Source organism: Microchirus variegatus (genome assembly GCF_963457635.1).
Source record: "Microchirus variegatus genome assembly, chromosome: 18".
NCBI classification, from domain to species: Eukaryota; Metazoa; Chordata; class Actinopteri; order Pleuronectiformes; family Soleidae; genus Microchirus; species Microchirus variegatus.
The window spans coordinates 5,739,763-5,753,227 of NC_139819.1; the positions used below are offsets into that span (position 1 = coordinate 5,739,763).

The 13,465-nt window shown below is 41.1% G+C and overlaps 1 protein-coding gene across 2 annotated transcripts; it reads right to left on the reverse strand.

Annotated features, from left to right (window-relative positions):
- Positions 1 to 212: 212 nt before the first annotated feature.
- morc2 (MORC family CW-type zinc finger 2) lies at positions 213 to 12,898 on the reverse strand. 2 transcript variants are annotated; one of them, XM_083904901.1, is made up of 28 exons: positions 12,756 to 12,898; positions 11,222 to 11,379; positions 9,340 to 9,393; positions 9,215 to 9,249; positions 9,050 to 9,118; positions 8,837 to 8,927; positions 8,643 to 8,751; positions 8,335 to 8,494; positions 8,113 to 8,224; positions 7,570 to 7,695; positions 7,385 to 7,464; positions 7,216 to 7,298; positions 7,021 to 7,106; positions 6,775 to 6,915; positions 6,420 to 6,574; positions 6,186 to 6,314; positions 5,982 to 6,087; positions 5,753 to 5,885; positions 5,578 to 5,661; positions 5,027 to 5,272; positions 4,704 to 4,943; positions 3,343 to 3,462; positions 2,962 to 3,019; positions 2,732 to 2,870; positions 2,474 to 2,641; positions 2,283 to 2,376; positions 1,481 to 1,669; positions 213 to 1,127 (listed from the first exon to the last, which is right to left on the reverse strand). In XM_083904901.1, the coding sequence occupies exons 2-28, from the start codon at positions 11,287 to 11,289 to the stop codon at positions 1,059 to 1,061; spliced, it is 3,144 nt and encodes a 1,047-aa protein (XP_083761027.1). In that variant the 5' UTR covers positions 11,290 to 11,379; positions 12,756 to 12,898; the 3' UTR covers positions 213 to 1,058. The 2 variants fall into 2 exon arrangements, with proteins under 2 accessions (XP_083761027.1, XP_083761028.1); XM_083904902.1 differs by lacking the exon at positions 3,343 to 3,462.
- Between the last annotated feature and the right edge of the window lie 567 nt (positions 12,899 to 13,465).

Consider the following 13,465-nt stretch of genomic DNA (forward strand, 5'->3'; position numbering starts at 1 on the left):
GTGACGGGCGGGTGCAATCTGCAGTCATATTTCTGAAAACTGAACCTGCAAAATTAATATTAATATATGGATTTCAGAAAATAAAACCAATATTCTTACACATACAACACACATGCATGTACCAAATAAGTTGCTGAACCGGTTTTATTGTTTTAAGTAAAGATTTGTCAAAAATACAGAATCATTTGTTCCAACCAGAACAAAAAGACTGAAAGCATGCATTGTTTAATAAAACTTTTCCATAACATGTTAAAAAATCTGTTCAAAAGTAAGGACATAGGAACTAAACAATTATGAACAAACAAACCTTTGCATTAAAGTGAGATATTCTTTTCTTCCAAAATGAACAAGAACAATGATAGCTTAAATGCAGGGGGGTGTAGGGGATTACTCATACTGATAAAACCCAGTAAGAAGTTTTTCTTTGTGGGTGAGTCTCTTCACCCATCCATAAAAGATTTTCCTGGTGGAGGAAGGTTAGGTGCAACACTGGTGTGTGTGTGTGTTTTAGTGTACAAAAATAAAACATAATGTTTAAAGTCAACATCGCAGTGTGGAGCACAGCCCATACAAACCCAAGTTTTGAGTAACATCTAAATTCTCACCTGACAACATACCATAATGAGAAATAAATGCATGTGTGTCTGCAGTTATTAGACGACTGTAAAGAGAGCACATGTCCTATTAAACCTGCACAAATAATTAAAGGTCAATAAAGGACAGAATGGCTTAAACATAGCTTAACATACGATATATAAGCATGTATATAAAAGGACTAAAAAGAAAACCACAGGTGAGAAGGTCACCAGATTATGTAGAAACACCAAAGAACCTGGCCAAACTCAAAGAGCATGCTGACGCTGCCTAAACACAGGAAGGACTCAATTCAAAGATCAAAAACTTATGATTCACGATTACAGAAGGATCAACAATGAAAAGTTTCTCTAATATGTTCACGGCCAACTCTGCATGTATTGTCCGGACCTGTTCGCAAGTTCTGGTTCCAATGGAAAAACTGCCAGTCTGTATCTGTGCATGTCCTCTTTTCCCCGTCTTCTTTAATCACCCTTGGTGAGGAGGTCCTCTATGTAGGCATCGAGCTCGTCATCTGTGTTTATGTCAATGTCCTGGAAAAACAACAAAACGAAGTTCATTTTTTCTTGGGTCTTCTACTGTATAATCTACAGCCATGGTTCCCAACCTCAGGGGGGCGCCAGAGATCTGCTCTAAGGTTGTGAGGCTATTGAAATAACATTTGTGCATATTAAATGTATCTTCTATGATTCTTTTATCTCAAGAATCTCAAGAGTTACCTTGGTTTTGATTTTATGGAAGCACTGTACAGTTTTTTTCCATATACACGGTCAGAATAGGAACAAAAACCTACAACTGCTGTTTATTTCTACATATAAACGTTCGGGTTCAGGGTTGGTGGACACAAGCAAGGGAAAAAGGTGACTCATCTACAGTATATATTTACCTCTTGTACTTTCTGTAGAAGTGCTACAATGTTCGTCCGTAGTTTCTGTAGTTTCTCGTCTGCCTCCTTCAGTTTGGTCTCGGTGCTACTGTTCTTCTCTTCGACAGCTTTGGCCCTGGCGTCAGCTCTGCTCTGGTACGAGTTACACAACGACTGCAGACCAGACTCGTACTGTTGGAAATATTCTTTCTAAATGGAGAGAGGGGGGAAAAAACACATTATTATTATTATTAATAGTAAAATCATATGAATCACATTGTTAACGCTGCCGTTTTCATTTCCTAGCTTATGCAGTTTGGACTTTATTGTTTTATATGTTTAAAAAAGTTAAATATGCAATAGTTTAGAACCACATGTCATCTAAATTAAGCACACGTCAGAACAAAGTATCATGCTGATGCTGATGCCAGGAAGCTAGTATGCCTATTCCTATGGGAAATGGGCCTCTATACACCTATGTACATATTCCATTAAAAACCAGAAGTTTGCAGCTAGAATAGTCATTTACCACATTTCTGATTCATTTAATGTTATATTCAATGAATGTAAGTGACCCCAAACTTTTGAACGGTAGTGTATATACAGGGTCTGGCATTTCCTGCAGTACTTCAATACAAAAAGGTGGCCTTGATACCAAAACAGACAACCCAATATCAACACAGAGGAGGATTGTGACACTTGTATACTCTTCAAGGACATTTGTTTGTTTCCTAATATCTTGTGATGCAAAATGTTGCATACTGCATCTTTAAAGTTTTACGCAAGCTAAAACAGCAATTAAATAATTTAGTATCCATCTCACCAAAGGAAAGGACACCAACTCCTCAGCCGTCATACTGTTAACGTCGTCCTTCGGGATCCGAAATGCGGGAGGAAAAAAGTAACGCAGCATCGTCCTGGACACACAAACACAGCAGTGAGCACACCACAGTACTACGAGACTTGAATGAATAATCAGCTGTAATATCGCGCAGGTCGTTGCAACCAGCTCACCTCAACATGGTGACCAGACTGTCGGACACCTCTCGACTGGTTCCCGGCTGAGTGGTGTCCGGCTCCATGGGTGCCAGCGCCCTCTCAGTCTCCTGTTGGGTGTCTGGCGTCTGAGAGTTTGGCGATGGTGGCCGCATCAACCTGACTTCATCGCTACCTTTAAACACCCTTTTCAGACACACACAAATGCAGGTATAGAACGTTCATTATCTGGCAAAACGTGGCCCGACTCCAAAACCCACAACCACGGCTTCTCACCATCGGTCTTTCGGAGTGGATCGAGGCACATAGTCGAACTTCACTTTCCAACGAATGCTCTGTTTGTTAGTCTCCACAGCGATGACTTTGCCTGTGTACCACTCCTTATTGACACGCACTTCAACTAAAATACCTTTATCTGTAAAAAAAAAAAAAATAATAATATTACATGGGTAGAAAATCTTCTGATTGGACCATGTGACCATGCGAGTCAGTGCACATCACCTCACCTTTCTGAGCATTTTTAATATCGTTCTCTGGTCCCGACTGTGCCACCTTCTCAGGTACCTGCAAACATCAACATATTTAGCACCTAGACGCTAATTAGACATTGTTTTCTGAAGAGACATAGTGAGGTCAAGACAAATGAAAAAAATCATATCTGTTAATGAATTAATTGAAAGCTCCACAGTGAGTCGTTATTGAGGGTGGCATGCTCAGAATGTGGAGGGAAAAAAAATGTTAAGAGAGAGAAAATTGTTAAAAAGAGGGTGACAATTTTAATAAAATCCCAAAATCTCATTAAAAGGTAGTTAAGTTTTGATTGTTAGAAGATGTGAGAGCAGATTCAGCCCAGGACGTTGCAGAGAAGCAGGACCGGATAAAGCTACCTTGGCTTTAGCACCCTGCTGTGCTGTGGAAATAGATTTAGTGGCAGAGGTTGGTTTGGTCGGTGTCTGCCGGGTAGGAGTAGACACCGCTCTCTTCTCAGCCTCGGGTTGTATTTTAACCTGCAAGGCCACAACAGCAGAGGGGCTCTGACTGGAGTGTATAGTAACATAATGTTTGCACAAAGGAATGACTACACATGTCCAAAGGTCATTGAATCAGCAGCAAAAGGATTTGTAGATCTCATTCAAGAGGCCTCTTCTAACACATCCAGCCTCACTGATTCAATCTCACGTGGTTAGCACTAAGGTGGTCTGTTCACACCTCACGCTCAAGGTGTGAATATGACTTTATACACATCATTAACCCTGTTCTTTCTCACCCTAGCATGTGCCTTTCTTTCCTGTCCTCTCTCATTCTCTGTTCTCATCTTGCAGTGGACCCCTGGGCTGCAGGATCCAGATCCAGTTGTGAGGATATTATTATAATTATCATTAGCAGTATTAATATTGTCATCATTATTGTGCTATGATAAAAATGTATATAGTATAATTTATTTTCAACAATCTATGCTACTGCTTGTATACGCGACATTATAGTACAATAAAAATTACATAACCTATAATGCAACTGTTCTGTCTCTACCCCCCTCCTGCCATGTTTCCTTTCTGTCCACCCAGGTCTCCTCTGTCCCCCATTTTTTTCTTTCACCCCAACCGGTCGAGGCAGATGGCAGCACATCTTTGAGGCTTGAGTTCTTTCAGACATTTCTTCCTCTTAAAACGTTTTTTCTCTCCACTGATGCCTAGTGTGATTTGTTAGCATATAATAATGTATGTTGTGATTTGGCACTATACAAATAAACTATACATTAATTTGCTTCCTGGATGCATCTCTGGTGAAGACCTATGATGTGATCTGGCACCTCCACCCTACACACTGATGTCTGACAATTTGGACTGTACAGATGTTTCTGCTGTCGGTAAAAATACATTAAAACTCCAGCGAGTTACAGGACGTTATCAGACGAGGATAGATTGTATTCATGCATGGGAATCACATGCGTCCTCTAGTTGTGGATTTTGCGGTCAGATCTTGTTCAGACCGGCACATGGTCAAATCACGCAGGATGGATGCCAATACAAAGTTTGAACGGGGTTGTAAGCAGTGCTGAGGCAGGCAGGGCAACAAATAGCAAAACAAAAACACATTGCGGCAAACACTTTCACAGCACATTACACAACGCTTCACACACAGAGTGATAGATACAGGATGATAGTGAGTTACTTTTTTGCTTTTGCTGAGTGTTTCTGACCATTTATGCCTAGAAGAATCTACTCATGTGACCCTGTTACATATTTACCTCGTCCATCTTGCCACGTTTGTTAAGCGGGGTCTTCTCAACTACTTTGCCACTTTTCCCAGCTGCTGCTGCGAGCTTGGATTTCTTTATCACTGGTTCCCCGTCCTCACTGTCCTCCTCTTCCTCCTCCTCCGCTTCCTCTTCTTCTTCTTCTTCCTCATCATCACTGTCGTCCTCCACTACAATTCTCTTGCGTTGCCCAGCAGCTGCAGCTTTGGCGGGTGGTGCTTTGGCAGGTGTCTATCAACAGAGACAAATCACTTTTTTATCCAGCATTTAAACTGACATGAATACAAGTTAATGAATTAACCACAGAAACTTACTCTTGAGCTGCGGCTTGGTGGAGGAGTCTTTGCGGTAGCCTTGGGCGAGGGCTTTACTGCAGACTGCTGAGGCTTTGCAGCAGCTCTAGACCTGGATGGCTCAACTTTGGGTGGAGGCGCAGCAGCAGTTCGGGTGGGGCGCTGAGAGGCAGCACGACCTGGGGGAGCACTGGGGGCATTTTTGAGGTGAGCTGGGAGCGGTGGAGAGCGAGGTCGGGTTATGGATCGCTCAGAAGATCTAGTGGCCTGTACCCCAAAAAAAGAAAACAGGTAAAGGAAACAGCGAACATAAGCAATGATGTTAGCACAGCTGAAAACAGTTTTGCTGGTTCTTTGACAAAAGGGCAAAATTATTATTTGGAATAAAAATCATTATTTCTAATCTTGTCAATGTCTTGACTATATTTTCTATACATTTTTGTAACTCTTGATGAATAAAAGTGTTTGTAGAAAAGGTTTAATGGAAAACACAACAAAAATTGTATATGTGAAGGGTAGTGTAAATTAAAGACATCAACACCAAATCGTTAAATTGGCAACATCATTTGTACCTGAGAAGAGCTCTCTGTTGGTTTCATGCTGACCTCCATTGGAAGCCGTTTTACATCTGCTGCAGATTTGACAGTGTTGGTTCTCTGAATAAGGGAAACACAATATTTACGTCCTGATGTCAAACAAAATAGAGAGGAAAAGAGAGATGATAAAAAAAAAAGCTGGATGAGGTACCTCCAAGGCATCTAGTTTCTCCAGCTGCTTACTGATTTTATCTGCCAGGTCTTTCTTTTTGTCGTCCACCGTCACTTTGTCTTTTTTCAGAACGCCGACTGGCAAATTCTGTTTCTGTTCGGGAGCATCACACCTGAAAACACAACAATACATCCAGCTATAAAGAGCACACCACTGCTGGAATTGCAACTTTAAACTCACACTAAATGAAGCAACGTTCACTGTGTACCTGTCCTGACTGCCATCAGGGTTCATGAGACACATCCAACTATCTGGGTAGCGTTTGTCCACAGCGTCCATCTGGAATGGCAGCATTCTCCACTTTAGACATTTGTCTGAAGGATAAAGCAAAAGACAAGAGTTTTTGAGGCACTTGGGTATTTTTGGTGAGACACAGTATGAACATGAATGTGTATAACGACTTGAAACTAACCACACTGAATGGTGATCGGTATCTCCATGGCCCGGCGTCTCTTGTATCTTAGCTCTGATGACGGTGGTGCACTCCAGCTGGCAGACAGATATCCAAACTCATCCCAGAACTTCACTATACCTTTCTGGGCTGCAGAGAGCACAGAGATATATGATTGACTTAAGTAAACATTAGCCCCAACATAAATAATAACAAGTACCCGGTATTATGTCCAACAATATCAGACACACTTACCAATATTACTGTCCTTCCAGTACTGAGCTAAATGGTCTCCCATGGATTTGAGTAAATGGCGATACTCCTTAGCGTCTGCAAAGTCCTGTTTGTTGTGAGTAGGCTCTAGGACTAAATAGGGGACATCCACTACGCCGACGACACCGCCACAAGCCCTAAAACATCAGAACACAGCAGTTATCACAGGAGGTATACCAAACTCCAAGAAATAAGAGCATTTCACTTGGCGGTATGTTCTGCAGGCCCATCACCCTTTTATCCAAAATGTAAGCTGCGTTACCACCGAGTAGAATGGTTCGATTCCGTATTTTTTTTTTTTTTTTTTGCATTTCCCCCTCGCTCTACTTTTACTTACATGCCCCCTTCCAGCTGTGGTCCCGTCTTCTCGTACATCTTGATGAGGCGAGAGCAGTTGTACACAAACATTCCATCCAGGTCCCTCTGTTCAATGTTCACTCCAAATATAAAATTCAACTCCTTGGGCTCCTTCAGCGCTCTGAAGAATAGAAAAGAAAAGAAACACAGGTTACACAGGATATCGAGTACATATCTAGTACAGAGCGGGTGACTACGTCACAGAAATTGTGATTGAAGATCGTACTTCTGCTTGGCTTCAAGAACCCTTTTCTTCATGTCGGCATCACGCTGTAGCATCATGGCTGAATCCTGAACCTTTCTCAGAATTGCCTAAATGGGGAGTAGAAGAAGGGAGATGTTTCAGAATACAAGTTTATAGACTAAACTTGTTTCTACATGAACAAAACCACATGTGCATCAGGCAATCTGGTTGGCATACTCGTGATTCTTTTGAAATGTCCTCTCCTAATCTGGCCTCAAACTCCTTGCGCTTGGAGTCTGCCTCTCTGGCTTTCTCCTCGGCTGAAATACAAAACAACAAACTGTCAAGTCAAAACAAGTTAAGTTAAATTTCCCTTTACTAAAAAAAATAAATGACACAAACTCACCAATCTTTGCAAGGTGATCTGCTTTCTTCACTTCTTGCTCAGCGCGAGTTTTAAAACGATTTGACGAGTATTTATATACTCTGTCGACAAAAACAACATTGCCAGAGAAAATGTAGTCAGTGGAATGGAATGGAATGCAGCAGAAGTTATACAGACACAATATACGCATATTATTATTATATTACCTTGGTTTATAAAGACAGCAGGACAGTCTTTTAGTCCTGACTTTGTGTCCCTGGACAAAAATCCTCATTCTCGGGTCAATGTAGAGAACAGCAGTGTACGCCCTGAATGACCTCCTCTCTGGCTTCCTGAGACACAAAATGTCCAAATCAATGGAATTAACGTCAAACGTGTGAAATACAAATGATTTCACTGCTTCCAATTAATTGCTACAATGTATCTAAATTTCTCCAACATTGGGTGTGAAGTATGTTATGGCCTCATCAAGGTTTTTTAATGTTCTAGATTCTGAATGTTGAAGGACACAGGAGTAAAGGAATATATTTTCCTTTGCATCACCTCTACGCATGCAAACAGGGCTGGAGCTAACCGGTAAACGGTGTTTGGACTCCGGTATCGCGCGAGTAAACATGATGTCATGCTCGCCAGTCGTCGTGGGAACGTGTCGTGCGTTGACCTAGTGCCCAGCACTAATATAAATACATAATCTGTCTTAAATTGCTTACTGTGTACTGGTGGATGATTTTTCTACATCTTATACTCACACTCCTTCGACAGATGTCCCGGCCATCAGTATGTCCTGATGATCTGTCTCTACATCCAGCTCTGGTTCTCTGTTGTCCATCAACTTCAGGTTATAGATGATCACAAGGGTGCCTTATAACAAAACAAATCATCACAATCAACATCAAACAAGTCATATATAAAAAATTAAATGTACTGAGAACAGCAATAACGTAGCTCAGACAGTAGTGAGTTGTGCTTACCACTGCTGCTCTCTATTCTGTTGAACTGCTCCATCAGCTGCTGTTCGTTTTTAAAAGGCGAGTATTTGAAGATCAGTTCCGTCTCTATGGCATACTTCTCCGGGTCAGAGGTCAGCGGCTCCTTCGTCTTCAGATCCCAGGAAGGGAGGGGCACTATCACCTGAAGAGAGAGGGATGAATAAAAGCCTTGAATACAAATAATATCCAGAAGCAATAAGACGACAAAAGGTTAATGGACTCCAATGATGAGTTTGTTGTAGAACTCAATATTTTTCAGTATTTAATCAATAAGTAATCTCCTCTCTGACCTCATCCAGTCCCTCTTCTTCATGGAAAGTCCTTGACAGGAAAAGGCAAGTCAGTGAATTGCCCTTTTTTGTGAACAGGATGAAGTCCTTGCCGATTCGCATAGAGCCACTGAAAACAACCGACAAAATAAATCATTTTAACACTATTTTGACTGGACAGCTAAAATCGCATCAGAAATTGATCCAGGTCTTACGATTTTAATCCATTTCCATACTGCCCGATCTGAGAGGACTCGGATGATCGCTTACTTGACTTTCCAAACTGAATTACATGTGTTGCCTCATCTAAGAAAAAAAGAAAAAACAATTAATACATCTCGCATATTAAAAATTAATAAGCCTCAGGCTGAACAAACAAGAACAAGAAAATAGATTCAGGTGAGTTCACCAACAGTAAAGTCACTCACTGGGATCCATTCCAATGCCATCATCCAGAAAACAGATCATGTAGCCGCCCCGCAGCTCTGGCCTTTTTTCTGCCAGGAAAGTAGGAAGGTGAGAGGCAAATATTAGGAGCAGTGAATGTATATGCTTATGCATATTAGAAAAAAAGCAATTATTAGAAGATGTACCTGTGTAGATGTCAATTCGTGTGGCGTTGGCATCTCTGAAAGAGATAAAGCAACTGTTAGACTTTACAAGGAATATATCAAGCTGCTCTCTGCAGACTGCACGGTGTTTTAACAGCTCTGTGTACCTTGAATTGTCGACAAGTTCTGCCAAGGCTCCAAATAGGAACTCGTGGGTTGTCCTGATAAAACACAGACAATTCCATTAAATCACAACATCGATATTTTATTATTATTTTAATGGTTTTTCACTTGCCGACAGCATCTGTATGCCACATTGATATTCTGAAATACCCTGTCAGGGTTTCCCCCAGAAAACCTGCTAAGCCCAGTGGTAGGACCTCTCAGGCCCACCGGCGACCGACGGCGTTTTTGTAAAAAAAATAAAATAAATAAATACATTAAACGTTCGTAGGAAATGTTTTAATTATGACCATTATATGTTCTTGTAAGACATTTATTAACAATACTTAAACACCAACTATAGAGTCTTACAAAAAGACACTCTTGGAATTAATCGTTTTCACTCCGTGGTCTTAATCTTTGTGAAAGAAGAAGCATTAACGCTGTAATAAAGGGAATAACAGATGCATCAGATGAGCTGATGTCTTTAGCTAACTGCTCAAAGAGAGAGAATGTTCTCTGATGTGAAGTCAATGTCACAGGGAGTTCATAATCTGTGCCGCATGCAGCCAAGTTTCGCTTTTGGGCAGAGACTTTCCAGCGTTTAACAGGTGCTGTGCCACAGTGATCTCGCTCTGTTTTGACCGCCGAATTATCAGTGCATCCCTAAATATAACATCTTTATTGACAAGAACAATGTAACTGCACTTTATAGTGTGACTTGGACAAGCGTGCGCTGATTACATGGGGGCGCATGCGCTCTTGTTCCCGGGTATAGAAAAAGCCCTGGTGTATAAAAAAAAATATTTTAAATAAATTAACAAGCAACATTAAGCCTGGCGGGGGGCAGGTAAAGCCCGCCAGGCTTATAATACACTGGGGGAAACCCTGCCTGTATTTCCTCAAAGAGTTGTGTCAGTGGACCAGGAGGGATCTCATAAACCGGTTTGTTGAAAATTAGTCAATCCCACATCCTCTAAAAAGACGATCAAGCCTACCATACTTAGTTGGGGCCTCCGCAATATTACCACCACACAGGGAACAAAGGCTGGTATTGTCTCACTCGCTAACATTCATCTTACCAAAACAATCAATTAAAGATGTCAAATTTAATCACAAATGTCACCAGTGATTTACTAAAACAAGCTATTATTGAGAGACCACAACACATTAGCTATTAGTGCTACAGCAGTGATTGGACCAAGGTTTTGCTCACCATCATCTGGATAATAGCAGCTTGTATTCAGTATTTATAACCTAATGTAAGGAAAACTAAAGAATTTGCATTTTTTTTAAGCCAGATCAATCTGGCTCCAGACAAGCATTTTAGCTCCGTTTCAGAAGTGGTCTGCCACAAAATGTGCCCCAGAACCAATCAGGATGTGAACGCACATAACTGTGTCATTGTTTGTGTGGCTCCCTGGGGTGTGTGTTTTGGGGGGGGGGGCTCTAAAATACTGGGGTAACATGGACAAAGGGAATTTCCAGAGCAGAATTATGCATTTCAAAACAAAAAGAGTAATATTACTTTTTTGTGCAGGTCATAGGGTGGTACAGTGGCTAGCATTGTTGGCTTATGGCGAAAAGGTCACTGGTTTGGATCATAGTTCGACTGAGGGCCTTTCTGTGTCTCTACAGGTAATCCAGTTTCCTCCCACAGTACCGGCATGCAGATTAGATTAATTGGACACTATATTGACTTTCGGTATGAGTGAATGGTCGTTCATATCTGTATGTCGCATTATTGCAATGGACTGGCAACCCGCCCGGGATGTAACCTGCTTTTTGCCCCATGGCAACTGGGTTAGCTCATGTGGAGGATAAAATTAAGCAGTAAAAAAAAAGAAAAGAATGAATAACGGTAAAACCCAGCAAGCCCGTACTTACGAATTTGTATGCAGGTACTCAAAGGTAAGCTGAGCTCTGCTCAGGGCGCTGTAGCTTGCGTAGGCCATGGTCACTCGCAATTATTTCCCGTTCCTTTCCCCAACTCCTGTTTTGGTCCTCTTCTTCTAGGGGCTTCAGCTCTAGTCCATAGCGTTCATCTTAAAAGAGACAAATGAACTGTCAATTATGTGTACATTTTAACTGCACAGTGCCTACATCAACTAACCCCCTCATAACCAACAGTAAGAGACATAAAAACAAAAAGAGAGTTAAAAGACAACAGATAAGAAATAAAGGAACTGAAAGGGCAGATCAAGAATCAAGATAAACTTTATTGTCCTGGGGGAATTTAGTGATCTCAGTTCCTTGTTTCCAAGAACACTTGAAGCTACTGAAACCTGTCTTTCAATCTTTTATTTACTCTGAACCATCTCCTCGTGCTTTCCAACACTGCATCATAGAATTATGTCATCATTTGTGTGCCGTGCCCAGGTCTTTTGAACTCCTTACATATTTTCAACAACAAAAAAAGCTTCCTATTTTACTTCATTTATAGAGCCCCTTCTGTACAGCCCTTCACAGACAACCTTGGTTGTTTTTAAATGTGCTCTATAAATAAAAGTTGAGTTGAGTAGGAAGTGGAGCCTTGGGGCCAGTTTTCCACACACAGACAGTCCACATGGACATTCCACCTGAGAAGAGATGCCCAGATATTAGACAGCAAGACTAAACTGTCAATCACAATGGGGTCATAAGAATATTGAACATATCTTCAGCTTTAATTCGGTGCAAATTAGCTGCTTAGCTAACCCTGGTATAGAACCTGTTCTATACATGGTCCCTGTTAACTAGTGTTCGGCATGAGATGATGCTTCAAACCCCATGACCTCGACCTCAACCTCTCCACAGTAGAGGGAGAGGCAGTCATTAGCAAGTTAGATCAAAGAAAATGATGATTCCTTGAGGTGGAGCTATGACAAGTACTGTATATGGGTATGCACTGTTGAATAAGTCAAACATATATCTAATGACACGCCCACGTATGTAAACATAAATTACCCTACGAAGAACCAAGCTGGGGATTATCTGAAGAGACAATTATAAACAGTGTCAATCCCTGAAATGTCCATTTTGAGTAGACAGAAGTGGATTACGGATGTCAAATTAAATAACTTCAGACTACCTGTGAAGTTATTCAAGCCTCCCTCCCCAGGAGAGCTGTACCACGTGGGAGGCCTAATCAACACAACTGTACGACAGCTTCGCAAAAAGATCGCTTGTGGGCGCTATGCTAGCTAAGAAGGACATTACAGCGAACATTATGCATGTTAATATTTAGTGGTTTAGCTCCCTGGCCTGGTCAAGCTAGTGCAAGACACGCTTTATAAACATGTAGACATCATTCTGTATATATTATTACCAGTTAATAGTGGGCTAATGCTGCGTCGTCTACTGTTTATGAGGCAGCAGCAGCAGCTAGCTAGCTTCACAGTGTCCTAACTGGCGTTACCCGTATCAAGTCATTTTCACCCACTTTGCAGGGCCGTGTTGTTAAAAGACGACACGTCCGTGGCAGCTCCGCGTCACCAGTGACCGCAGTAATCCCCAAAAAGAAGTCAACGATAATCCGCAGCGTTACATTTCTTTACGCCTCGCACATTAAAAACAGTCCACCAGGCCGCGAAGAAGCCGAAGCCGAAGCCCAAACAAGCAATCAGTCCTCTCCCCTCTCCTCTGCCCAAATCCCGCCTCACGTTTTCTACTCTCAGTCAATAGAAAAGCACCGTGGGAAGATTCTGAACGCTGATTGGTGGATACAGATTGTGACGTATGCGGAAACATACTTATTTTTTAAGATTGACAAAAAACCATGGAAAAAATCTACAGTGTGAAATAACAAACATACAACAGAGATAATAAAATAACTTGGAATACATTGTGTGTATAAATAAAATAAGTAATAATAAATAATATTCATTTATTTTATGATGCAGTATCTAATAGAAAAATAATACTATTGTATTGTTATATCTACCACTTACCCTTTTGATCTGATTTTATATTTATTATAGATACTTTTTTTAGGTTTTATTTTATGTCTGTATTTTTTCCACACTCTTTGAGAGGTTGTGTGTTGAATATACAACAAGTGTTTTTATGTTGTCGTGTACATAAGAAATCTTCAAATAAATGTTTCTTTTTTATTATTGTCTTGGGGTAAAGTTGGAGAAGGATAATCCAGAC

Excerpts from the sequence above, each read along its gene's own strand:
- morc2 (XM_083904901.1), bottom strand. The coding sequence starts at position 11,289 with ATGGCCTACGCAAGCTACAGCGCCCTGAGCAGAGCTCAGCTTACCTTT. Across the intron at positions 7,465-7,569 it reads TGCTGTCTTTATAAACCAAG|AGTATATAAATACTCGTCAA; the intron begins GTAATATAATAA and ends TTTTGTCGACAG. Across the intron at positions 3,020-3,342 it reads AGCAGGGTGCTAAAGCCAAG|GTACCTGAGAAGGTGGCACA; the intron begins GTAGCTTTATCC and ends TGATGTTTGCAG.